Source organism: Oncorhynchus tshawytscha, linkage group LG30, assembly GCF_018296145.1.
Source record: "Oncorhynchus tshawytscha isolate Ot180627B linkage group LG30, Otsh_v2.0, whole genome shotgun sequence".
In the NCBI taxonomy this organism is placed as follows: Eukaryota; Metazoa; Chordata; class Actinopteri; order Salmoniformes; family Salmonidae; genus Oncorhynchus; species Oncorhynchus tshawytscha.
The window spans coordinates 18,344,784-18,372,037 of record NC_056458.1 but is presented as its reverse complement, the minus strand read 5'-3'; the positions used below and the strand labels follow the sequence as shown (position 1 = coordinate 18,372,037).

The 27,254-nt window shown below is 50.0% G+C and overlaps 1 protein-coding gene across 1 annotated transcript; it reads left to right on the top strand.

Annotated features, from left to right (window-relative positions):
• The first annotated feature begins 708 nt into the window (after positions 1 to 708).
• LOC112228621 (protein POF1B) lies at positions 709 to 27,254 on the top strand. Its single transcript, XM_024394088.2, has 11 exons — positions 709 to 949; positions 5,292 to 5,325; positions 5,450 to 5,530; positions 9,133 to 9,225; positions 9,343 to 9,456; positions 9,653 to 9,805; positions 9,998 to 10,117; positions 10,275 to 10,403; positions 25,061 to 25,134; positions 25,319 to 25,436; positions 26,633 to 27,254. Exons 1-11 carry the CDS (start codon positions 747 to 749, stop codon positions 26,636 to 26,638), a joined length of 1,125 nt encoding a protein of 374 aa, XP_024249856.1. The 5' UTR covers positions 709 to 746; the 3' UTR covers positions 26,639 to 27,254.

Sequence of the window (27,254 nt, the reverse complement as noted above, 5' to 3'; positions counted from 1 at the left end):
CACCAGCACATTGACTCTGTACCAGTACCCCCTGTATGTAGCCTCGCTACTGTTATTTTATTGTTGCTCCTTAATTATTTGTTATATTTCTATTCTTTTTTTCTTCTTCTTAAAACTGCATTGTTGGTCAAGGGCTTGCAAGTAAGCATTTCCCTGTTAAGGGATTGTAACTAAGCATTTCACTGTTATGGGCTTGTAAGTAAGCATTTCACTGTTGTATTCATGTGACAAATACAATTTGATTTGAGTTGAGACAACTTCCCAACAGATTCTCTGTCCCCCTCCGCCAGCAAAACATCTGGAACCTGTATCAATTCTGAGAACTGCCAACCTGTCACAATTTTGAAATACTGCTGAAAAACAACAGAACATCTTAAAATTGTAACAAATAATCAATCCTGGTCCTGGAGGCCATGGATCTGACAAGATTTATTGGTCTCCGTCTGATTGTTCAAGAGCAATATAGAGCCAGAGTCATTGTCAGTCATTTTACCCATTCCTACATCCTGGCAACCATGACTGTTGACAGCCATATATGATAGACATGACCTAGAACAGTTGCATGTCTTGTATTATAGTAAACCCACTGTAGGGTGGTTAATTCAAAAAGTATAGATGCCATATTGCTCTTTCATGCCATGATGATGGTGGGTATGTCTCTCTCTTTTGCTTGTGACAGATTGATGTCTAAGATTCAACTCGTTCCCTCTCTTTTTCCCCAGGAGGTGGAGGAGGTTAAAGAGGAGATGGTGAACATCGTTAAGGAGAATGTGGTGAAGAGGGTGATAGAGAGCGTGTCTCAGGTGGGGATAAAGAGTGAGGTGAGGGAGGTAGTGCCCGTGGTGAAGATGGACACACGTTTCTTCGGAGAGCTGCTGGCGGAGGTTTACAGGAAGAACTGTGACATCCACACCTGCATCTCAGAACACGTGGCCAAGATACGTGGAAGGTGTGTTTTGATTTTCTCAACATATAGCCATATTTATATATATAGCTTTTCCCCCCAGCACAACACGTAACAGAATCAATAAGAAAGAAACAAGACAGAAACCCAAGGGAGAGGGCAAATCTAGATCCTACTGAACTGTCCAGACTAGGCTACAGTATGAAATACAGTGGCGTGGCACACAGCCCCTCAGCCCTCGCAAGGCCCGAGGGCCCACGAGCTTTGAATATATATATATATTACAGGAAGTGTGCTTTAAAATTGCAACATTTTCTCTCAGCCTCATGGATTATTAATTTTTGAATAGCAGGAAATTAGCTCAGGGAATCTTAAAAGTCAGGAAAATCCTTGTCCTGCAGGGGAACTTTTTTGTTGTTGTTGAATTTTGTTGCATTATTTTAGTTTCAAATGTACATTAATGGGAATTTTATATGGAAAATATTTGTTTTTAGAATTTTCTAAATACTTTAAATATTAGCCATTTCCATGTTGGCTCTATGCCTGGAAATGCCCTTGTCCAGAACAAATTTCAAACTCTAAAAAAGTGTTTACATTTTTTTTTTAAATGCAATAATGGATATTAACTGAAACATGATCTTATGTAGTTTCTTGCAATACCCCTCTGTGAATTGAAAGAATATTTCTCTCAAAACTGTGATTCCTAAAAGATGTGTCCAGAGATTTGGTCAACTCAGATTGACTTGGAATGAGCAGGGTGAGCTATACCATAAGGACCCCTTATTCATGTCCTCATTACATGTAGAAAAGTGTTGGTCCTAAGTTTCATGAGGTGAAATAAAAGATACCAGAAATTTTCCACACGCACTAAAAGCTTATTTCTCTCTAATTTTGTGCACAAATTTGTTTACATCCCTGTTAGTGAGCATTTCTCCTTTGCCAAAATAATCCGTCCACCTGACAGGTTTGGCATATCAAGAAGCTGATTAAAGAGCATGATCACTACACAGGTACACCTTGTGCTGGGGACAATATGTACCTGTGTGCACAACACAATGCCACAGATGTCTCAAGTTTTTAGGGAGCGTGCAATTGGCATGCTGACTGCAAGAATGTCCACCAGAGCTGATGCCAGAGAATTTAATGTTAATTTCTCTACCATAAGCAATGTCGTTATAGAGAATTTGCCAGTGTGTCCAACTGGTCTCACAACCGCAGACCTGTAACTGCGCCAGCCCAGGACCTCCCCATCCAGATTCTTCACCTGCGATTGTCTGAGACCAGCCACCCAGACAGCTGATGAAACTGTGGGTTTGCACAACCAAAGAATTTCTGCACAAACTGCCTGAAACCATCCCAGGGAAGCTAATCTGTGTGCTCGTTATCCTTACCAGGGTTTTGACCTGACTGCAGTTCGGTGTTGTAAGCGACTTCAGTGGGCAAATGCTCACCGTTCACAGCCAATGGCATTTTGGAGATGTGTGCTCTTCTTTGATGAACCCCGGTTTCAACTGTACCGGGTAGATAGATGGTGTTGTGTGGGCGAGCGGTTGGCTGATGTCAACGTTGTGCCCTGCGGTGGGGTTATGGTATGGGCAGGCATAAGCTACAGACAACAAGCACAATTGGATTTTATCAATGGCAATTTGAATGGTCAGAGATACCGTGATGAGATCCTGAGGCCAATTGTCATGCCATTCATCCACACTTATCACCACATGTTTCAGCATGATACTGCATGGCCGCATGTCGCAAGGATCTGTACACAATTCTCATACTCACCAGACATGTCACCCATTGAGCATGTTTTGGAATGCTATGGATCGATGTGTACTGTATCACAGCATGATCCAGTTCCCACCAATATCCAGCAACTTCACACAGCCATTGTAGAGGGGTGGGGCAACATTCCACAGGCTACAATCAAGAGCCTGATCAACTCTATACAAAGGAGATGTGTCGTGCTGGACGATGGCAAATTATGGTCACAGCAGATATTGACTGGTTTTCTGATCCATGCCCATACCTTTTTTTAAGGTATCTGTGATCAACAGATGCATATCTGTATTCCCAGTCATGTGAAATCCATAGATTAGGGCCTATTGAATTATTTCAATTGACTGATTTCCTGATATGAACTGTAACTCAGGAAAATCTTTGTAATTGTTGCATGTTGCGTTAAAATTTTTGTTCAGTGTACATTTAACTAAGTTTTCCTTTCAAATGGTATCAGGAATATGCATTCAGGTCCTGAGCTACAGGCAGTTAGATTTGGGTATGTCATTTTGGGTGGAAATTGAAAAAAGGGTCCGATCCTTAATAGGTCAATCATGGACTTCAAACACTTGTTTAAAGAATTGACAATAATTATAATAATTACAATAATTGTAAAAATGATTTATGAAAAAAACGAGGTTGTTCCTTAACATGGTGTGATAGCTGATACTTTGGTCTATCAAAATATATATTTCAAATTTTGATAATATTTAGGACAAATATTTGTGGATTTTTTTTTGAGATTGTCCGGTCTTTTAAGAATCCCTGACCTCAAAAACATCAATATTTCCTTTCAACCTCATGGCAAAATGTGTGAAATAGCATGAGATTAGAGATAAAACTCCCCATTTTTCACTCTGCCCATTGGCAAAAAAAACACCTGCAACTGGAAACTGACATTTCTGAAATACTTTTTTCACTGAATTGATAACAAAGAAGTATAGCCAAGAACAGGTTAGTTGAATGCTCTATGGCGGCAGTTTGTATGGGGCCTTCCTGTAACGCCCAGTAATGGACACCAAAAATCTTAGGTTATATCACATTATTTCCGGTACAATCTGTAGCTAGGCTCCATCATGTTAGCTCCCCACTCACGCTGCACAGAAGCTAACACGCTTGAATAACACAACACGGCATGTAGAAATGTTGCAACTGTTCATTGCTGTTCGCAAGACAATGTCTAGGCAAGAAGATATCGGTAGCTTCCAGTTTTGTAAGCTAACTTTCCTTACTAGTTTACAGCTGAAGCTAACATCAATTCACTACCCTAGTACTAACATCAATTCACTACCCTAGTACTAACATCAATTCACTACCCTAGTACTAACATCAATTCACTACCCTAGTACTAACATCAATTCACTACCCTAGTACTAACATCAATTCACTACCCTAGTACTAACATCAATTCACTACCCTAGTACTAACATCAATTCACTACCCTAGTACTAACATCAATTCACTACCCTAGTACTAACATCAATTCACTACCCTAGAACCATAACACAAAATATGAGGATTTCAAAGCTGTCACCAAAAATCATACAGTCATTGCCAAGAACTTTATTAATTAACTTAGTCTGCTTCGCCTCAGTCACGTCTCTGCTCTCTCTCACTGTGTGTGTGAATGACGTCATTAGGTCTTAGAGACGGGGCACACTTTTATCAAATAACCGATTGCTTTTTCTATACAAATGTTGTTGATCAGCACAATAAAATAAGTTCCAAATGGAAAGGAAACAGATTGTTAATCATTTGTAGCCCAATGAAATCAGCCAAAACCATCTCAATAACTCAATACTTGTAGATGCACACACTCCTATTGAATATGCATTCAACCGTATTGGGAATAGGCCTAGCTTACATCTTGATTTACCCAGTTTATCAATAGAGATTTACCATTAAAATAAATGATTACTATTATGTTGTTATGTAGTTAGATTGGTAAAAACACAGTCAAATTGATTGTATGATAGTATAATTGATTCATTAATGCATACCTGGCTGTCTCTGTCTGGATCAAGTGCCATTCTGTGACTTTGGCACAGTCCCTATACCTCTCTTAACTTGCCAGGTGGGGCCATAAAATACCATCAAGGTGTGAGGCAGGCAGTGGGCTAGTATTCTAACTGAGAGGCTCTATAACTGAATATAATACATGCAGTGCCTTCAGAAAGTATTCAAACCCCTTGACTTTTTCCACATGTTGTGTTCCATTCTGAATTTAAAATGGATTCAATTGAGGTGATTATATATATATATATATATAAAGGTGTACAATGTAATAATGTAAAATTCACAGGAATTTCATGTAAAACTCAGTAATATAATCTCACAGCTTAAATACACGTCCTAAATACACCTGCAGTGTCATCCATCACCGTAAACCCTGTAATTAGTCACTAGGCATTACAACCGTCAGTCAGACCTGACTTCTCTCATTTCTCTAGACTCTCTGTTTACTCATACTACCTGTGATTCACTGAACAAACACATCCCTGCTGCTAACTCCATCATAACATGTGTAGACTGGAGACAAAGATGGTTTATTTAGTCTAATTGTGTGTTTGTCATGCCCTGTAATGTGTTTACCTTTCCATCTCTTTCCCAGGAAACACCTCTTAGATCCCAGTAATGACTACAAGGTACAGCAGGGAGGAGCGACCGATGGTTTTACATAACATCATATTAGTCTTGTATTGTTTAAATTGCTGTACAGTAGCTATTTATATATGCTGGAAATGAAAGTAACCATTTGTGTGTATGCAGGTAAAGAGAGAGGACATTGAGGCCCTGATCCCCAAAGGAGCATCTGAGCTGACCAAACAGCAGCTCCGCTACCTGCTGCAGGTAACACCAAGGTCGGACTGGGACAAAAATTCAGCCCTGGCATTTCAGCCACACCAGCCCACATCACCGCACCTGCTACTTACACACACAGGCAGTAATGCTACTGACACATAACATAGGCAACTATAGTACAGTGTTTCTCACCATTTACTGTATCAGTGACCCTTGAAACATGGTCCTCCTCCTTTTTAACCAGCTCATGTTTAAGACAAATATAACATGTAAATCACCATTGGAGATACAACTCACCACTTTAACTGTGACTCTGTTGCCTCCCTGTTGTGCTGTCTCTCTGCAGAAGGAAGAAAGATTACTGAATAAATGCCTAATAGATGACCATTGGCTCATAATACCTTATGAAAGGCTAACTACTTACATTGCAATACATGTCCCCCCAATCCTAAAGGTTAATTACTCTTACATATATAATATAGAGGCGCAATATCAATAAACTGGCAGTACACGTGTCAGTTTGTGTGTCTCTTTCTGTTTTCTCCCTACATCCACTGTTTTCTCGCTACATCCACTGTTTTCTCCCTACATCCACTGTTTTCTCCCTACATCCACTGTTTTCTCCCTACAACCACTGTTTTCTCCCTACATCCACTGTTTTCTCCCTACAACCACTGTTTTCTCCCTACATCCACTGTTTTCTCCCTACATCCACTGTTTTCTCCCTACAACCACTGTTTTCTCCCTACATCCACTGTTTTCTCCCTACATCCACTGTTTTCTCCCTACATCCACTGTTTTCTCCCTACATCCACTGTTTTCTCCCTACATCCACTGTTTTCTCCCTACAACCACTGTTTTCTCCCTACATCCACTGTCTTCTCCCTACAACCACTGTTTTCTCCCTACATCCACTGTTTTCTCCCTACATCCACTGTTTTCTCCCTACATCCACTGTTTTCTCCCTACATCCACTGTTTTCTCCCTACATCCACTGTTTTCTCCCTACATCCACTGTTTTCTCCCTACATCCACTGTCTTCTCCCTACAACCACTGTTTTCTCCCTACATCCACTGTCTTCTCCCTACATCCACTGTTTTCTCCCTACATCCACTGTTTTCTCCCTACATCCACTGTTTTCTCCCTACATCCACTGTTTTCTCCCTACAACCACTGTTTTCTCCCTACATCCACTGTCTTCTCCCTCCATCCACTGTTTTCTCCCTACAACCACTACACTTGACTGGTGCAGCAGCAGCTAGATGTCTGTGCTTATAAGACTAGCATCACTGGGACCAGGGGACCACACTGCCTGTGCTGGGCCCATCAACATCCCAGGGTAACACATTACTTTAAGGGTCCATAATAAACCATTTATAAGGCATTATGAGCAAACCTTTTGCTCACCATTTATTGATCATTACGCCCACATTTGTAAATGTTAGTACGCTAGTTATTTACACACCTTCCTAATATTCCCTTTTGCCCTCACAACAGCCTCAATTCATCAGGGCATGGACTCTACAAGGTGTTGAAAGCATTTCACAGGGATGCTGGCCCATGTTGACTCCAATGCTTCCCACAGTTGTGTCAAGTTGGCTGAATGTCCTTTGGGTGGTGGACCATTCTTGATACACACGGAAACCTGTTGAGTGTGAAAAACCCAACAGTACTTGACACAAACCGGTGGGCCTGTCAGCTACTACAACACCTCGTATTACACTGGTCACTCATAATATTTATAAATAGCCCTCACTTTAGATTAGGGTCTGCAAAAATACTTCATCATGATTAGTAAATAGATGATTAATGTGGGAGTGATGATAAAAAATGGTGAACACAGAATTTATAAATGCCTTATAAATGATTTATTACTGACCCTTCAAATAAAGTGTTATCCATTCTAGTTGTGAATGAATAAACACATATATTATAGAAAGAAGAAAATCACTGAATAAATGCCTTAAAGATGACCATTGGCTTATATTATACATTATAAAAGCATAACTATACTGAACAAGGAGTATGCTAAGGAGTATTTCTGTTTGTAATAAAGACCTTTTGTGGGGAAAAACTCATTCTGATTGGCTGGGCCTGGCTCCCCACTGGGTCAGCCTGGCAGCCAGGTGGGTGGGTCTATGCCATCTCAGGCCCACCCAGGCTGCACCCCTGTCATGTCATGGGAAATCCATAGATTAGGGCCTAATGAATGTTTTTCAATTGACTGATTTCCTTATATGAACTGTTACTCAGTAAAATCTGTTTGTTGAATGTTGCGTTTATATTTTTGTTCAGTATACATATTTCAAATTAGTGCATGTCAAGTGCCCCCCCCCCTTTAGATATTAGGCTACATATAATTCAATAGAAGACAACAGAGAGAGAGAGCAGTAGAGATAAAGACTGCCAGTTCCTTAATGTTTTGTCTGTATAATACAGCCAATGACTATATTAAGGAACTGGCAGTCTCTCTCTCTCTCTCTCTCTCTCTCCCTCTCTGTTTTCTTCTATTGAATTCAATATATGACATTCTATGTTTGTCAAGAATGATGCTGGGAATAGTGTATATGGATGCAGATTGATTTCCAGCATTGTGCTTCATTTGACAGTGCTGCGTGCATATGCGTATTTTTCTGCCAAGAAGTGGTGGCTTTGTAATCTGACACTTGTTAGTCACTTGTTACTACAGCTCAATAACTCACTCGCTGGGCTGAAGAGACTGAGATTCAGAAGTGAATAATCTTTGGTAAAGCAATTAAAATACACAGTCCCCAAATGTACCTTCATTTGGCTTGTGTTTAGTTAAAAGAGGAATATGCAGAGTACATGTCTAGTAGATACCAATTGCCGTCGCTATGTGTTATAAAAGCCAATCTAACAACTTGTTCAGGTATATTGCAAATAGACAAGTGTCTAAATGCTGCCCAAAATCTCCCTTCCCTAATTAGCCTACTTTAGTCGACATTAAATATATTTCATAGACTTAATATTTTGGCTGTATATTGTACTAACTGGCAGCAGTAGGCATCATGATCTGTGTCGGTGTGCAGGAGTGTGTATTTCTCTGTTTTCTTCCTTCCTTGCCTGCACCACTGCAGCTGATCTGTCATTTCTCACAGACACAACACTCGGACAAACAGAACCACAACTTTTAGAAAATGCGTCGGCCTCAAGAGCCCTTTTTTGGCACCACCTTTACGTTTTTCTGTTTTGACTGAGTGACTGACAGATTCAGGGTGGGTCTCACTCTCTGATGATGTGCGTTTGACTTGTGAATTTGCGCCACCGGGCCAGCCCAGCTTGGTAGGGGGGCCGGCCGTTACACACTGGTCAGCCATAGATTGCTATGAAAAATAGTCGTGTCCCCCTACCAAGCTGGGCTAAAAGCTGGGCTAAAAGCTGGGCTAAAAGTCGCGTCCATTATATAAAAAAATATATAATATTTATATCATTTTTTGTTCATTTCGATGGACAATCTGCCTATGGAAAATATATTCCTTTGGTGGCTCCACTATGCCTGAAACAGGCTCATTAAACCTCACCTAACCTCTCTTTCATCAATATCTCTCCTTTATTTTTCATCTCTCTCGCTCTCTCTCCCTCACTCCCTCGCTCTCTCTCCCTCACTCCCTCGCTCCCACCCTCTCAGACCCGTATGACAGCAGACAAGACCATGCGTCTCCTTCTGACCACCTTCAGCAGCCTGAGGGAGGAGCTGATCCACATGTCAGAGGATCTGAGGGTAAGATCTGGGCCCTGGGTCGCTGTAGGACCCTCTTATGCTCTTAACTGTCTCATTGAGATATACATGCAGGCAGGCCATCTTACAGTCTTACTGCCTCTGTCTCTGTTCTCCCAGCGTCTGGAGAGTGAGAAGGAGTCCCTGGAGAGAGACCTGAGCTTCAAGGCTGACCAGGCTGAGCAGTATGACCGCCTCCTAGAGGCCATACGAGAGAACAACAGACAGCTACAGGTAGGTGTGTGTGTGTGAGAATTTGTGAGAGTGTGTGTATGTGTGTTTCTTCCACTGTGTGTTGCTTGTGTGTGTTTTCCTGTGTGTACACCTCTTCTGTAGGTGTTTTTGAAAGAGAGTATCTCTGCCCTGTATGTTAGTGCAATGGGTGTATGACAGTGTGTGGGTAACTTTATCCATCCATCCATCCATATAGATATCTCTGAAGGAGACCAGCTCCAGCCAGCGGACCCTGGAGACTCAGCTTCTGAGCAGCCGCACTACAGACTCAAACAGGGACTTCCGCATCAAAGAACTGGAGGGCAGCTACCGAGCCCTGGAGAAGGAAAATGAGATGCTCAAACAGAAGGTACTCTAACGCTACCCTCCTCCATCTCTGGCTCTAACCCATTTCACTTCAGAGAATAAGCTCTTAGCAATTCCTTTTACTCATGTTAGCAATTCCTTTTACTCATGACTGTAGTATCCGACTGTAGAATTATTCTCATAGATCGAACTTGTTAACTAACTTGTGTCTCCCTCTGTATCCATCTTCATCCAGTTGGCTGGCCAGTGCAGCAGTAGCACCATTCAGATGAATACAGAGGAGCTGTCACGTCAGTACTCAGAGCAGCTAGCTGCCCTGCGCCAGGAGAAGGACAAGGAACTGCAGAGCCTCAGGGTAAAGAAGCCAACAGGGATGCATGGATACAGCGATGGGGCCTTCCTGCTCTGTTGGAAGTACTGTAGCAGTACTGACTGTGCTTGTGAGAAGAAATATGGGTAGCTAGTGGTTATACTGACTGTGAGTGTCTCTGACTATCTGTCGGTATGTCCAGTCCCAGCTGACGCGGATCACCACAGAGTACACCACGGAGAGGTCAGGTGACAAGAGCCTGCATCTCCGCATCACACAGCTGCTGACAACACTGGAGCAGCGGGAGGTCGTCATCAAACGTCAGGAAGAGGTCAGGGGTCATAGCTACTGGTCACTGGTCAGCCCGGCCCCTTAGATACATACAGATCTAGGAAATGTCTACTCCTGTAATTGGACAAATCTAGAACCAAACTAACCCAACAGTTTTGGATTAGAAAAACAGCCTGCTTCTAGGGTCTTTCCTCACCCTGCTTCTAGGGTCTGTCCTCACCCTGCTTCTAGGGTCTGTCCTCACCCTGCTCATAGGGTCTGTCCTCACCCTGCTTCTAGGGTCTTTCCTCACCCTGCTTCTAGGGTCTGTCCTCACCCTGCTTCTAGGGTCTGTCCTCACCCTGCTTCTAGGGTCTGTCCACCCTGCTTCTAGGGTCTGTCCTCACCCTGCTTCTAGGGTCTGTCCTCACCCTGCTTCTAGGGTCTGTCCTCACCCTGCTTCTAGGGTCTGTCCTCACCCTGCTCATAGGGTCTGTCCTCACCCTGCTCATAGGGTCTGTCCTCACCCTGCTCATAGGGTCTGTCCTCACCCTGCTCATAGGGTCTGTCCTCACCCTGCTTCTAGATTTGTTCTTACCCTGCTTCTAGGGTCTGTCCTCACCCTGCTCATAGGGTCTGTCCTCACCCTGCTCATAGGGTCTGTCCTCACCCTGCTCATAAGGTCTGTCCTCACCCTGCTCATAAGGTCTGTCCTCACCCTGCTCATAGGGTCTGTCCTCACCCTGCTCATAGGGTCTGTCCTCACCCTGCTCATAGGGTCTGTCCTCACCCTGCTCATAGGGTCTGTCCTCACCCTGCTCATAGGGTCTGTCCTCACCCTGCTCATAGGGTCTGTCCTCACCCTGCTCATAGGGTCTGTCCTCACCCTGCTCATAGGGTCTGTCCTCACCCTGCTTCTAGGTCTGTCCTCACCCTGCTTCTAGGGTCTGTCCTCACCCTGCTTCTAGGGTCTGTCCTCACCCTGCTTCTAGGGTCTGTCCTCACCCTGCTTCTAGGGTCTGTCCTCACCCTGCTTCTAGGGTCTGTCCTCACCCTGCTTCTAGGGTCTGTCCTCACCCTGCTTCTAGGGTCTGTCCTCACCCTGCTTCTAGGGTCTGTCCTCACCCTGCTTCTAGGGTCTGTCCTCACCCTGCTTCTAGGGTCTGTCCTCACCCTGCTCATAGGGTCTGTCCTCACCCTGCTCATAGGGTCTGTCCTCACCCTGCTCATAGGGTCTGTCCTCACCCTGCTCATAGGGTCTGACCTCACCCTGCTTCTAGGGTCTGTCCTCACCCTGCTCATAGGGTCTGTCCTCACCCTGCTCATAGGGTCTGTCCTCACCCTGCTCATAGGGTCTGTCCTCACCCTGCTCATAGGGTCTGTCCTCACCCTGCTTCTAGGGTCTGTCCTCACCCTGCTTCTAGGGTCTGTCCTCACCCTGCTTCTAGGGTCTGTCCTCACCCTGCTTCTAGGGTCTGTCCTCACCCTGCTCATAGGGTCTGTCCTCACCCTGCTTCTAGGGTCTGTCCTCACCCTGCTTCTAGGGTCTGTCCTCACCCTGCTTCTAGGGTCTGTCCTCACCCTGCTCTAGGGTCTGTCCTCACCCTGCTCATAGGGTCTGTCCTCACCCTGCTCATAGGGTCTGTCCTCACCCTGCTCATAGGGTCTGTCCTCCCCTGCTTCTAGGGTCTGTCCTCCCCTGCTTCTAGGGTCTGTCCTCACCATGCTTCTAGGGTCTGCCTCACCCTGCTTCTAGGGTCTGTCCTCACCCTGCTTCTAGGGTCTGTCCTCACCCTGCTTCTAGGGTCTGTCCTCACCCTGCTCATAGGGTCTGTCCTCACCCTGCTCATAGGGTCTGTCCTCACCCTGCTCATAGGGTCTGTCCTCACCCTGCTCATAGGGTCTGTCCTCACCCTGCTTCTAGGGTCTGTCCTCACCCTGCTTCTAGGGTCTGTCCTCACCCTGCTTCTAGGGTCTGTCCTCACCCTGCTTCTAGGGTCTGTCCTCACCCTGCTTCTAGGGTCTGTCCTCACCCTGCTCATAGGGTCTGTCCTCACCCTGCTCATAGGGTCTGTCCTCACCCTGCTTCTAGGGTCTGTCCTCACCCTGCTTCTAGGGTCTGTCCTCACCCTGCTTCTAGGGTCTGTCCTCACCCTGCTTCTAGGGTCTAGGGTCTGTCCTCACCCTGCTTCTAGGGTCTGTCCTCACCCTGCTTCTAGGGTCTGTCCTCACCCTGCTCCTCACCCTGCTCAGGGTCTGTCCTCCCCTGCTTCTAGGGTCTGTCCTCCCCTGCTTCTAGGGTCTGTCCTCACCCTGCTTCTAGCTTCTAGGGTCTGTCCTCACCCTGCTTCTAGGGTCTGTCCTCACCCTGCTTCTAGGGTCTGTCCTCACCCTGCTTCTAGGGTCTGTCCTCACCCTGCTCATAGGGTCTGTCCTCACCCTGCTCATAGGGTCTGTCCTCACCCTGCTCATAGGGTCTGTCACCCTGCTTCTAGGGTCTGTCCTCACCCTGCTTCTAGGGTCTGTCCTCACCCTGCTCATAGGGTCTGTCCTCACCCTGCTTCTAGATTTGTTCTGTCCTCACCCTGCTTCTAGGGTCTGTCCTCACCCTGCTTCTAGGGTCTGTCCTCACCCTGCTCATAGGGTCTGTCCTCACCCTGCTCATAGGGTCTGTCCTCACCCTGCTCATAAGGTCTGTCCTCACCCTGCTCATAGGGTCTGTCCTCACCCTGCTCATAGGGTCTGTCCTCACCCTGCTCTAGGGTCTGTCTGTCCTCACCCTGCTCATAGGGTCTGTCCTCACCCTGCTTCTAGGGTCTGTCCTCACCCTGCTCATAGGGTCTGTCCTCACCCTGCTTCTAGATTTGTTCTTACCCTGCTTCTAGGGTCTGTCCTCACCCTGCTTCTAGGGTCTGTCCTCACCCTGCTTCTAGGGTCTGTCCTCACCCTGCTCATAGGGTCTGTCCTCACCCTGCTCATAGGGTCTGTCCTCACCCTGCTCATAGGGTCTGTCCTCACCCTGCTCATAGGGTCTGTCCTCACCCTGCTTCTAGGGTCTGTCCTCCCCTGCTTCTAGGGTCTGTCCTCACCCTGCTTCTAGGGTCTGTCCTCACCCTGCTTCTAGGGTCTGTCCTCACCCTGCTTCTAGGGTCTGTCCTCACCCTGCTCATAGGGTCTGTCCTCACCCTGCTCTGCTGTCCTCACCCTGCTCATAGGGTCTGTCCTCACCCTGCTCATAGGGTCTGTCCTCACCCTGCTCATAGGGTCTGTCCTCACCCTGCTCATAGGGTCTGTCCTCACCCTGCTTCTAGGGTCTGTCCTCACCCTGCTTCTAGGGTCTGTCCTCACCCTGCTTCTAGATTTGTTCTTACCCTGCTTCTAGGGTCTGTCCTCACCCTGCTTCTAGGGTCTGTCCTCACCCTGCTCATAGGGTCTGTCCTCACCCTGCTCATAAGGTCTGTCCTCACCCTGCTCATAGGGTCTGTCCTCACCCTGCTCATAGGGTCTGTCCTCACCCTGCTCATAGGGTCTGTCCTCACCCTGCTCATAGGGTCTGTCCTCACCCTGCTCATAGGGTCTGTCCTCACCCTGCTCTAGGGTCTGTCCTCACCCTGCTCATAGGGTCTGTCCTCACCCTGCTCATAGGGTCTGACCTCACCCTGCTTCTAGGTTCTGTCCTCACCCTGCTTCTAGGGTCTGTCCTCACCCTGCTTCTAGGGTCTGTCCTCACCCTGCTTCTAGGGTCTGTCCTCACCCTGCTTCTAGGGTCTGTCCTCACCCTGCTTCTAGGGTCTGTCCTCACCCTGCTTCTAGGGTCTGTCCTCACCCTGCTTCTAGGGTCTGTCCTCACCCTGCTTCTAGGGTCTGTCCTCACCCTGCTTCTAGGGTCTGTCCTCACCCTGCTTCTAGGGTCTGTCCTCACCCTGCTCATAGGGTCTGTCCTCACCCTGCTCATAGGGTCTGTCCTCACCCTGCTCATAGGGTCTGTCCTCACCCTGCTCATAGGGTCTGTCCTCACCCTGCTCATAGGGTCTGTCCTCACCCTGCTCTAGGGTCTGTCCTCACCCTCTGGGTCTGTCCTCACCCTGCTCAGGGTCTGTCCTCACCCTGCTCTAGGGTCTGTCCTCACCCTGCTCATAGGGTCTGTCCTCACCCTGCTTCTAGGGTCTGTCCTCACCCTGCTTCTAGGGTCTGTCCTCACCCTGCTTCTAGGGTCTGTCCTCACCCTGCTTCTAGGGTCTGTCCTCAGCTCATAGGGTCTGTCCTCACCCTGCTCATAGGGTCTGTCCTCACCCTGCTTCTAGGGTCTGTCCTCACCCTGCTTCTAGGGTCTGTCCTCACCCTGCTCATAGGGTCTGTCCTCACCCTGCTCATAGGGTCTGTCCTCACCCTGCTCATAGGGTCTGTCCTCACCCTGCTCATAGGGTCTGTCCTCCCCCTGCTTCTAGGGTCTGTCCTCACCCTGCTTCTAGGGTCTGTCCTCACCCTGCTTCTAGGGTCTGTCCTCACCCTGCTTCTAGGGTCTGTCCTCACCCTGCTTCTAGGGTCTGTCCTCACCCTGCTCATAGGGTCTGTCCTCACCCTGCTCATAGGGTCTGTCCTCACCCTGCTCATAGGGTCTGTCCTCACCCTGCTAGGGTCTGTCCTCACCCTGCTCATAGGGTCTGTCCTCACCCTGCTTCTAGGGTCTGTCCTCACCCTGCTTCTAGGGTCTGTCCTCACCCTGCTTCTTCTAGATTTGTTCTTACCCTGCTTCTAGGGTCTGTCCTCACCCTGCTTCTAGGGTCTGTCCTCACCCTGCTCATAGGGTCTGTCCTCACCCTGCTTCTAGATTTGTTCTTACCCTGCTTCTAGGGTCTGTCCTCACCCTGCTTCTAGGGTCTGTCCTCACCCTGCTTCTAGGGTCTGTCCTGCTTCTAGGGTCTGTCCTCACCCTGCTCTAGGGTCTGTCCTCACCCTGCTTCTAGGGTCTGTCCTCACCCTGCTTCTAGGGTCTGTCCTCACCCTGCTTCTAGGGTCTGTCCTCACCCTGCTTCTAGGGTCTGTCCTCTTCACCCTGCTTCTAGGGTCTGTCCTCACCCTGCTTCTAGGGTCTGTCCTCACCCTGCTTCTAGGGTCTGTCCTCACCCTGCTTCTAGGGTCTGTCCTCACCCTGCTTCTAGGGTCTGTCCTCACCCTGCTTCTAGGGTCTGTCCTCACCCTGCTTCTAGGGTCTGTCCTCACCCTGCTTCTAGGGTCTGTCCTCACGCTGCTTCTAGGGTCTGTCCTCACCCTGCTTCTAGGGTCTGTCCTCACCCTGCTTCTAGGGTCTGTCCCCACCCTGCCGTAGGGTCTGTCCTAGGGTCTGCTCCTCTGTCCTCACCCTGCTCATAGGGTCTGTCCTCACCCTGCTCATAGGGTCTGTCCTCACCCTGCTCATAGGGTCTGTCCTCACCCTGCTTCATAGGGTCTGTCCTCACCCTGCTCATAGGGTCTGTCCTCACCCTGCTTCTAGGGTCTGTCCTCACCCTGCTTCTAGGGTCTGTCCTCACCCTGCTTCTAGGGTCTGTCCTCACCCTGCTTCACCCCTGCTTCTAGGGTCTGTCCTCACCCTGCTTCTAGGGTCTGTCCTCACCCTGCTTCTAGGGTCTGTCCTCACTGTCCTGCTTCTAGGGTCTGTCCTCACCCTGCTTCTAGGGTCTGTCCTCACCCTGCTCATAGGGTCTGTCCTCACCCTGCTTCTAGATTTGTTCTTACCCTGCTTCTAGATTTGTTCTTACCCTGCTTCTAGGTTCTGTCCTCACCCTGCTTCTAGGTTCTGTCCTCACCCTGCTTCTAGGGTCTGTCCTCACCCTGCTCATAGGGTCTGTCCTCGCCCTGCTCATAGGGTCTGTCCTCGCCCTGCTCATAGGGTCTGTCCTCACCCTGCTCATAGGGTCTGTCCTCACCCTGTTCATAGCGTCTGTCCTCACCCTGCTCATAGGGTCTGTCCTCACCCTGCTTCTAGGGTCTGTGCTCACCCTGCTTCTAGGGTCTGTCCTCACCCTGCTTCTAGGGTCTGTGCTCACTGTCTGCTTCTAGGGTCTGTCCTCACCCTGCTTCTAGGGTCTGTCCTCACCCTGCTTCTAGGGTCTGTCCTCACCCTGCTCATAGGGTCTGTCCTCACCGTGCTTCTAGGGTCTGTCCTCACCCTGTTTCTAGATTTGTTCTTACCCTGCTTCTAGGGTCTGTCAACACCCTGCTTCTAGGGTCTGTCCTCACCCTGCTTCTAGGGTCTGTCCTCACCCTGCTCATAGGGTCTGTCCTCACCCTGCTCATAGGGTCTGTCCTCACCCTGCTCATAGGGTCTGTCCTCACCCTGCCCATAGGGTCTGTCCTCGCCCTGCTCATAGGGTCTGTCCTCACCCTGCTCATAGGGTCTGTCCTCACCCTGTTCATAGGGTCTGTCCTCACCCTGCTCATAGGGTCTGTCCTCACCCTGCTTCTAGGGTCTGTGCTCACCCTGCTTCTGGGGTCTGTCCTCACCCTGCTTCTAGGGTCTGTGCTCACCCTGCTTCTAGGGTCTGTCCTCACCCTGCTTCTAGGGTCTGTCCTCACCCTGCTTCTAGGGTCTGTCCTCACCCTGCTCATAGGGTCTGTCCTCACCGTGCTTCTAGGGTCTGTCCTCACCCTGTTTCTAGATTTGTTCTTACCCTGCTTCTAGGGTCTGTCCTCACCCTGCTCATAGAGTCTGTCCTCACCCTGCTCATAGGGTCTGTCCTCACCCTGCTCATAGGGTCTGTCCTCACCCTGCTCATAGGGTCTGTCCTCACCCTGCTCATAGGGTCTGTCCTCACCCTGCTTCTAGGGTCTGTCCTCACCCTGCTTCTAGGGTCTGTCCTCACCCTGCTTCTAGGGTCTGTCCTCACCCTGCTTCTAGGGTCTGTCCTCACCCTGCTTCTAGGGTCTGTCCTCACCCTGCTCATAGGGTCTGTCCTCACCCTGCTCATAGGGTCTGTCCTCACCCTGCTCATAGGGTCTGTCCTCACCCTGCTTCTAGGGTCTGTCCTCACCCTGCTTCTAGATTTGTTCTTACCCTGCTTCTAGGGTCTGTCCTCACCCTGCTTCTAGGGTCTGTCCTCACCCTGCTCATAGGTTCTGTCCTCACCCCTGCTCATAGGGTCTGTCCTCACCCTGCTTCTAGGGTCTGTCCTCACCCTGCTTCTAGGGTCTGTCCTCACCCTGCTTCTAGGGTCTGTCCTCACCCTGCTTCTAGGGTCTGTCCTCACCCTGCTTCTAGGGTCTGTCCTCACCCTGCTTCTAGGGTCTGTCCTCACCCTGCTTCTAGGGTCTGTCCTCACCCTGCTTATAGGGTCTGTGCTCACCCTGCTTCTATGGTCTGTCCTCACCCTGCTTCTAGGGTCTGTCCTCACCCTGCTTCTAGGGTCTGTCCTCACCCTGCTTCTAGGGTCTGTCCTCACCCTGCTTCTAGGGTCTGTCCTCACCCTGCTTATAGGGTCTGTGCTCACCCTGCTTCTATGGTCTGTGCTCACCCTGCTTCTATGGTCTGTCCTCACCCTGCTTCTAGGGTCTGTCCTCACCCTGCTTCTAGGGTCTGTCCTCACCCTGCTTCTAGGGTCTGTCCTCACCCTGCTCATAGGGTCTGTCCTCACCCTGCTCATAGGGTCTGTCCTCACCCTGCTCATAGGGTCTGTCCTCACCCTGCTCATAGGGTCTGTCCTCACCCTGCCCATAGGGTCTGTCCTCACCCTGCTCATAGGGTCTGTCCTCACCCTGCTCATAGGGTCTGTCCTCACCCTGCTTCATAGGGTCTGTCCTCACCCTGCTCATAGGGTCTGTCCTCACCCTCTCATAGGGTCTGTCCTGCTTCTAGGGTCTGTCCTCACCCTGCTTCTAGGGTCTGTCCTCACCCTGCTTCTAGGGTCTGTCCTCACCCTGCTTCTAGGGTCTGTCCTCACCCTGCTTCTAGGGTCTGTCCTCACCCTGCTTCTAGGGTCTGTCCTCACCCTGCTTCTAGGGTCTGTCCTCACCCTGCTTCTAGGGTCTGTCCTCACCCTGCTTCTAGGGTCTGTCCTCACCCTGCTTCTATGGTCTGTCCTCACCCTGCTTCTAGGGTCTGTCCTCACCCTGCTTCTAGGGTCTGTCCTCACCCTGCTTCTAGGGTCTGTCCTCACCCTGCTTCTAGGGTCTGTCCTCACCCTGCTTATAGGGTCTGTGCTCACCCTGCTTCTATGGTCTGTGCTCACCCTGCTTCTCTGTCCTCACCCTGGGTCTGTCCTCACCCTGCTTCTAGGGTCTGTCCTCACCCTGCTTCTAGGGTCTGTCCTCACCCTGCTTCTAGGGTCTGTCCTCAGGGTCTGTCCTCACCCTGCTCATAGGGTCTGTCCTCACCCTGCTCATAGGGTCTGTCCTCACCCTGCTCATAGGGTCTGTCCTCACCCTGCCCATAGGGTCTGTCCTCGCCCTGCTCATAGGGTCTGTCCTCACCCTGTTCATAGGGTCTGTCCTCACCCTGCTCATAGGGTCTGTCCTCACCCTGCTTCTAGGGTCTGTGCTCACCCTGCTTCTAGGGGTCTGTCCTCACCCTGCTTCTAGGGTCTGTCCTCACCCTGCTCTAGGGTCTGTCCTCACCCTGCTTCTAGGTCTGTCCTCACCCTGCTTCTAGATTTGTTCTTCTGTCCTCACCCTGCTTCTAGGGTCTGTCCTCACCCTGCTTCTAGGTTCTGTCCTCACCCTGCTCTAGAGTCTGTCCTCGCCCTGCTCATAGGGTCTGTCCTCACCCTGCTTCTAGGGTCTGTCCTCACCCTGCTTCTAGGGTCTGTCCTCACCCTGCTCTCCTCACCCTGCTTTGTTCTCTTACCCTGCTTCTAGATTTGTTCTTACCCTGCTTCTAGGTTCTGTCCTCACCCTGCTTCTAGGTTCTGTCCTCACCCTGCTTCTAGGGTCTGTCCTCACCCTGCTCATAGGGTCTGTCCTCGCCCTGCTCATAGGGTCTGTCCTCGCCCTGCTCATAGGGTCTGTCCTCACCCTGCTCATAGGGTCTGTCCTCACCCTGTTCATAGGGTCTGTCCTCACCCTGCTCATAGGGTCTGTCCTCACCCTGCTTCTAGGGTCTGTCCTCACCCTGCTTCTAGGGTCTGTCCTCACCCTGCTTCTAGGGTCTGTGCTCACTCTGCTTCTAGGGTCTGTCCTCACCCTGCTTCTAGGGTCTGTCCTCACCCTGCTTCTAGGGTCTGTCCTCACCCTGCTCATAGGGTCTGTCCTCACCCTGCTTCTAGGGTCTGTCCTCACCCTGTTTCTAGATTTGTTCTTACCCTGCTTCTAGGGTCTGTCAACACCCTGCTTCTAGGGTCTGTCCTCACCCTGCTTCTAGGGTCTGTCCTCACCCTGCTCATAGGGTCTGTCCTCACCCTGCTCATAGGGTCTGTCCTCACCCTGCTCATAGGGTCTGTCCTCACCCTGCTTCATAGGGTCTGTCCTCGCCCTGCTCATAGGGTCTGTCCTGTCCTCACCCTGCTCATAGGGTCTGTCCTCACCCTGCTTCATAGGGTCTGTCCTCACCCTGCTTCTAGGGTCTGTCCTCACCCTGCTTCTAGGGTCTGTCCTCACCCTGGGTCTGTCTGTCTCACCCTGCTTCTAGGGTCTGTCCTCACCCTGCTTCTAGGGTCTGTCCTCACCCTGCTTCTAGGGTCTGTCCTCACCCTGCTTCTAGGGTCTGTCCTCACCCTGCTTCTAGGGTCTGTCCTCACCCTGCTCATAGGGTCTGTCCTCACCCTGCTTCTAGGGTCTGTCCTCACCCTGTTTCTAGATTTGTTCTTACCCTGCTTCTAGGGTCTGTCCTCACCCTGCTCATAGAGTCTGTCCTCACCCTGCTCATAGGGTCTGTCCTCACCCTGCTCATAGGGTCTGTCCTCACCCTGCTCATAGGGTCTGTCCTCACCCTGCTCATAGGGTCTGTCCTCACCCTGCTTCTAGGGTCTGTCCTCACCCTGCTTCTAGATTTGTTCTTACTGTGCTTCTAGGGTCTGTCCTCACCCTGCTTCTAGGGTCTGTCCTCACCCTGCTCATAGGTTCTGTCCTCACCCTGCTCACCCTGGGTCTGTCCTCACCCTGCTTCTAGGGTCTGTCCTCACCCTGCTTCTAGGGTCTGTCCTCACCCTGCTTCTAGGGTCTGTCCTCAGGGTCTGTCCTCACCCTGCTCTAGGGTCTGTCCTCACCCTGCTTCTAGGGTCTGTCCTCACCCTGCTTCTAGGGTCTGTCCTCACCCTGCTTCTAGGGTCTGTCCTCACCCTGCTTCTAGGGTCTGTCCTCACCCTGCTTATAGGGTCTGTCTCACCCTGCTTCTAGGGTCTGTCCTCACCCTGCTTCTAGGGTCTGTCCTCACCCTGCTTCTAGGGTCTGTCCTCACCCTGCTTCTAGGGTCTGTCCTCACCCTGCTTCTAGGGTCTGTCCTCACCCTGCTTATAGGGTCTGTCTCACCCTGCTTCTATGGTCTGTGCTCACCCTGCTTCTATGGTCTGTCCTCACCCTGCTTCTAGGGTCTGTCCTCACCCTGCTTCTAGGGTCTGTCCTCACCCTGCTTCTAGGGTCTGTCCTCACCCTGCTCTAGGGTCTGTCCTCACCCTGCTCATAGGGTCTGTCCTCACCCTGCTCATAGGGTCTGTCCTCACCCTGCTCATCTGTCCTCACCCTGGGGTCTGTCCTCACCCTGCTTCTATAGGGTCTGTCCTCACCCTGCTTCTAGGGTCTGTCCTCACCCTGCTTCATAGGGTCTGTCCTCACCCTGCTTCATAGGGTCTGTCCTCACCCTGCTTCTAGGGTCTGTCCTCACCCTGCTTCTAGGGTCTGTCTCACCCTGCTTCTAGGGTCTGTCCTCACCCTGCTTCTAGGGTCTGTCCTCACCCTGCTCATAGGGTCTGTCCTCACCCTGCTTCTAGGGTCTGTCCTCACCCTGCTTCTAGATTTGTTCTTACCCTGCTTCTAGGGTCTGTCCTCACCCTGCTTCTAGGTTCTGTCCTCACCCTGCTTCTAGGGTCTGTCCTCACCCTGCTCATAGGGTCTGTCCTCACCCTGCTCATAGGGTCTGTCCTCACCCTGCTCATAGGGTCTGTCCTCACCCTGCTCATAGGGTCTGTCCTCACCCTGTTCATAGCTCTGTCCTCACCCTGCTCATAGGGTCTGTCCTCACCCTGCTTCTAGGGTCTGTGCTCACCCTGCTTCTAGGGTCTGTCCTCACCCTGCTTCTAGGGTCTGTCTCACCCTGCTTCTAGGGTCTGTCCTCACCCTGCTTCTAGGGTCTGTCCTCACCCTGCTTCTAGGGTCTGTCCTCACCCTGCTTCATAGGGTCTGTCCTCACCCTGCTTCTAGGGTCTGTCCTCACCCTGCTTCTAGATTTCTGTCCTTACCCTGCTTCTGCTTCTAGGGTCTGTCCTCACCCTGCTTCTAGGGTCTGTCCTCACCCTGCTTCTAGGGTCTGTCCTCACCCTGCTCATAGGGTCTGTCCTCACCCTGCTCATAGGGTCTGTCCTCACCCTGCTCATAGGGTCTGTCCTCACCCTGCTTCTAGGGTCTGTCCTCACCCTGCTTCTAGGGTCTGTCCTCACCCTGCTTCTAGGGTCTGTCCTCACCCTGCTTCTAGGGTCTGTCCTCACCCTGCTTCTAGGGTCTGTCCTCACCCTGCTTCTAGGGTCTGTCCTCAGGGTCTGTCCTCACCCTGCTTCTAGGGTCTGTCCTCACCCTGCTTCTAGGGTCTGTCCTCACCCTGCTTCTAGGGTCTGTCCTCACCCTGCTTCTAGATTTGTTCTTACCCTGCTTCTAGGGTCTGTCCTCACCCTGCTTCTAGGGTCTGTCCTCACCCTGCTTCTAGGGTCTGTCCTCACCCTGCTCATAGGGTCTGTCCTCACCCTGCTGTCCCCTGCCCTGCCTCATAGGGTCTGTCCTCACCCTGCTCATAGGGTCTGTCCTCACCCTGCTTCATAGCGGTCTGTCCTCACCCTGCTCATAGGGTCTGTCCTCACCCTGCTTCTAGGGTCTGTGCTCACCCTGCTTCTAGGGTCTGTCCTCACCCTGCTTCTAGGGTCTGTGCTCACCCTGCTTCTAGGGTCTGTCCTCACCCTGCTTCTAGGGTCTGTCCTCACCCTGCTTCTAGGGTCTGTCCTCACCCTGCTCATAGGGTCTGTCCTCACCCTGCTTCTAGGGTCTGTCCTCACCCTGTTTCTAGATTTGTTCTTACCCTGCTTCTAGGGTCTGTCCTCACCCTGCTTCTAGGGTCTGTCCTCACCCTGCTTCTAGGGTCTGTCCTCACCCTGCTTCTAGGGTCTGTCCTCACCCTGCTTCATAGGGTCTGTCCTCACCCTGCTTCTAGGGTCTGTCCTCACCCTGCTTCTAGGGTCTGTCCTCACCCTGCTTCTAGATTTGTTCTTCCTCACCCTGCTTCTAGGGTCTGTCCTTACCCTGCTTCTAGGGTCTGTCCTCACTGCTTCTAGGGTCTGTCCTCACCCTGCTTCTAGGGTCTGTCCTCACCCTGCTCATAGGGTCTGTCCTCACCCTGCTCTAGGGTCTGTCCTCACCCTGCTCATAGGGTCTGTCTCACCCTGCTCATAGGGTCTGTCCTCACCCTGCTCATAGGGTCTGTTCCTCACCCTGCTCATAGGGTCTGTCCTCACCCTGCTTCTAGGGTCTGTCCTCACCCTGCTTCTAGGGTCTGTCCTCACCCTGCTTCTAGGGTCTGTCCTCAGCCTGCTCATAGTGTCTGTCCTCACCCTGCTTCTAGGGTCTGTCTTCACCCTGCTTCTAGGGTCTGTCCTCACCCTGCTTCTAGGGTCTGTCCTCACCCTGCTTCTAGGGTCTGTCCTCACCCTGCTTCTAGGGTCTGTCCTCACCCTGCTTCTAGGGTCTGTCCTCACCCTGCTCATAGGGTCTGTCCTCACCCTGCTTCTAGATTTGTTCTTACCCTGCTTCTAGGGTCTGTCCTCACCCTGCTTCTAGGGTCTGTCCTCACCCTGCTCATAGGGTCTGTCCTCACCCTGCTCATAGGGTCTGTCCTCACCCTGTTTCTAGATTTGTTCTTACCCTGCTTCTAGGGTCTGTCCTCACCCTGCTTCTAGGGTCTGTCCTCACCCTGCTTCTAGGGTCTGTCCTCACCCTGCTTCTAGGTTCTGTCCTCACCCTGCTTCTAGGGTCTGTCCTCACCCTGATTCTAGGGTCTGTCCTCACCCTGGGGTCTGTCCTCACCCTGCTTCTAGGTCTGTCCTGTCCTCACCCTGCTTCTAGGGTCTGTCCTCACCCTGCTGTCCTCATAGGGTCTGTCCTCACCCTGCTCATAGGGTCTGTCCTCACCCTGCTCATAGGGTCTGTCCTCACCCTGCTTCTAGGGTCTGTCCTCACCCTGCTTCTAGGGTCTGTCCTCACCCTGCTTCTAGATTTGTTCTTACCCTGCTTCTAGGGTCTGTCCTCACCCTGCTTCTAGGGTCTGTCCTCACCCTGCTACTAGGGTCTGTCCTCACCCTGCTCATAGGGTCTGTCCTCACCCTGCTCATAGGGTCTGTCCTCACCCTGCTCATAGGGTCTGTCCTCACCCTGCTCATAGGGTCTGTCCTCACCCTGCTCATAGGGTCTGTCCTCACCCTGCTCATAGGGTCTGACCACCCTGCTTCTAGGGTCTGTCCCCTGCTTCTAGGGTCTGTCCTCACCCTGCTTCTAGGGTCTGTCCTCACCCTGCTTCTAGGGTCTGTCCTCAGCCTGCTCATAGTGTCTGTCCTCACCCTGCTTCTAGGGTCTGTCTTCACCCTGCTTCTAGGGTCTGTCCTCACCCTGCTTCTAGGGTCTGTCTCACCCTGCTTCTAGGGTCTGTCCTCACCCTGCTTCTAGGGTCTGTCCTCACCCTGCTCATAGGGTCTGTCCTCACCCTGCTCATAGGGTCTGTCCTCACCCTGCTTCTAGATTTGTTCTTACCCTGCTTCTAGGGTCTGTCCTCACCCTGCTTCTAGGGTCTGTCCTCACCCTGCTCATAGGGTCTGTCCTCACCCTGCTCATAGGGTCTGTCCTCACCCTGTTTCTAGATTTGTTCTTACCCTGCTTCTAGGGTCTGTCCTCACCCTGCTTCTAGGGTCTGTCCTCACCCTGCTTCTAGGGTCTGTCCTCACCCTGCTTCTAGGTTCTGTCCTCACCCTGCTTCTAGGGTCTGTCCTCACCCTGATTCTAGGGTCTGTCCTCACCCTGCTCATAGGGTCTGTCCTCACCCTGCTTCTAGATTTGTTCTTACCCTGCTTCTAGGGTCTGTCCTCACCCTGCTTCTAGGGTCTGTCCTCACCCTGCTCATAGGGTCTGTCCTCACCCTGCTCATAGGGTCTGTCCTCACCCTGCTTCTAGATTTGTTCTTACCCTGCTTCTAGGGTCTGTCCTCACCCTGCTCATAGGGTCTGTCCTCACCCTGCTTCTAGGGTCTGTCCTCACCCTGCTTCTAGATTTGTTCCTACCCCGCTTATTGGGTTTGTTGCCTAACTTGTTTCTGTAATTAAGTGATTGGTTTTGTTTAGGCCAGTCTGACTATATTATCTCACAGTTGTTGTGTTAATTTGGCTCCAAAGGATCCTTTAATGTCACCTCAGGAATGTATTTACCTGACACGTTGTGCACCTTTAGCTCCATCATTAACACCTATATTACGGCACAGACCTCATTCCTCCTCCTCCCTCCCTATTCACCTCTGATCTCCCATCTCTGATCTTTAACCTCCAGGACATCTGGCGGTTGCAGCAGGAGAAGAAGAGAGACAGCTCCAAGAACGTCACCACGACCACTATCACCAAAAGGTCAGCCCATCAATACCATGAGCCTATTTTATGGGGAATATTTGGGGCAGTAGCTCCTCTAAAATGGGTTCATGTAATTTCGGATGCCTAGTGTGGTATTTCCCAAAACAGGATTTTGTCCTGGTGTACAGTAGGTACTTAACCAACCAGTATGCGGTCCTTACTGTGTATAACTGATGTGTAGGTACAGGAACCAGTACCCCCTCCTGGGCCTGCTAACTGATGACTACAATTCCACATCGCCTGTCAAGGATACCAAGACCATCGTAATCGAGAGCCGGACGGGGGAGATGATCAAACAGGTAGAGTAGAGCAGGGAGGAAGTAGATACTTGACGGCCATGCTAGAAAGGACAAACTACTGTATAGCTATACTGATGAGTAAGTACATCAGCTATTGTTCTCAGTTTAGAGTTTGAAGTGAGGGGTAACATTAGGGTAACGATTAAGGTTAGGGTTAGTGGTTAAAAGGAAAATGATAATGAGTGATTAGGAAGGGCTATTCATCTGTCCATTCTGGCATGGCCAAATAGCATTAACCATGTGTGTACTGCCATGGGGCCCCAGGATGGAGAGCTCAGGACCCTCACTGGGCTGTTACTATTTGGCCCTGTCATAAGCTGGGCAAGGGTCCGTCGTGTGAGGAGAGCCTGTGATGAGAGGATGATGGATGGAAGTTGACTCAGGACCAGGACCTGATGGCATGGAGAGAGCATGTTAAATTCTGCCTTTTTCTGTTAGTAATACAATTAATTCATTTTCTCCCGACTCTACTAAATTCCATATTGGGGTTGTGGATGCTTAATTGGACAGGCACCCTTGTTGTTTGTGAGAGTCATGCATGGGGTTGTGAGAAAGTTTGGAATGGATTTAGTGTGACAGCACAGACGTTTCCAGGGATTTGAGTAGGGCTGCACAATTAAGCAAATTCACAGAGCTCACAATATTGACATGTGCAATATCCATATCGCAAGAGATCCATATGGCGTGCAATATCTTGAAACACTTAACTGGGTGTAACGTCTGTTTTTATAGTTTAATCTGTGTCTCTCCTTTTGTGGCCGTCCCACACACACCATGCGCCTGTCACTCAGCAGAGCATTTCCTCCTCACTGTTAGATTCCCTATACATTTGTATGCTGTTCCTTTACGTCAGATGCAGTCCAAATAGTGTTCCAAACAAGAACGATGCTTTTTAGATTTGTATTTTTTGCCCATATCGTGCAGCCCTAGTTGATCCACTGTCAGTCTCAGCACTCTTATGACATCAAGTCAATCATAGGACTGGAAGAGATCATGCTTGTTGTCTTTCCAATGCTGAATGAAAGAGTAGTATGGCAGATAACAGTGAGTGGTAAACAGCAAGAAACAAATCTTTTGTAATTACAGCTGATGGATTAACCCTTCACGCCATAACGACCGTATCCATGTTCTGTTCATCTCGAAACAGGAAATCATTACAAGCCCTTAAAGACACTGCTTCTCTCTGCTCTGCACAGGAATGAACGACAAGAAGACCCTAATTTCCCCAGTAAGTCACTCTGGATAAGAGCGTCTGCTAAATGACTCAAATGTAAAATGCTTATGCTACAGCCAGGAGGGCTGAGAGTGGACAGGAAGAGGGGTCTGGGGCTTATTCGTATGCAGCTCACTAGTGTGTCTGTCCTCCGTGGAGCCACCACTACCCTGCTAGTCTTTAGGACATCTCCTCTAAATGTGCTATGGTGATAGTATGGTTACTATGCATATAAATAAGGAAGCTAAATATGCTTTAATTATGCGCTAATTAAAGAGACTGTATGGTAAAATTAGCTTTGTTCTGCCTCTGTTCTGGCCTTTTGCTTTTCTTTTGTGGCAAGGTACATAGTTGTGTTATGTTTCAGCTGCATTTTGTTTCATGTTAATACCTTAAGAGGTGCATGGGTATGTTTTGTTGTTATTATTGAATGGAACGCTGCGCTTGGGGTTGGGGAGGGGGGTTGGAGTGGGGTATATTAGAATATCAGTGACTGGGTTGGACATGGCCTGGGGCATGGTTCTATGGATGATATAAAATGGTGGATGAACTGAACATTTTAAAAGTAAAATAAAAAATGTATGAAGTAGCATGTTTTTCCTTTG

Excerpts from the sequence above, each read along its gene's own strand:
- LOC112228621 (XM_024394088.2), top strand. The coding sequence starts at position 747 with ATGGTGAACATCGTTAAGGAGAATGTGGTGAAGAGGGTGATAGAGAGC. Across the intron at positions 950-5,291 it reads GTGGCCAAGATACGTGGAAG|GAAACACCTCTTAGATCCCA; the intron begins GTGTGTTTTGAT and ends TCTCTTTCCCAG. Across the intron at positions 25,135-25,318 it reads ACGACCACTATCACCAAAAG|GTACAGGAACCAGTACCCCC; the intron begins GTCAGCCCATCA and ends ACTGATGTGTAG.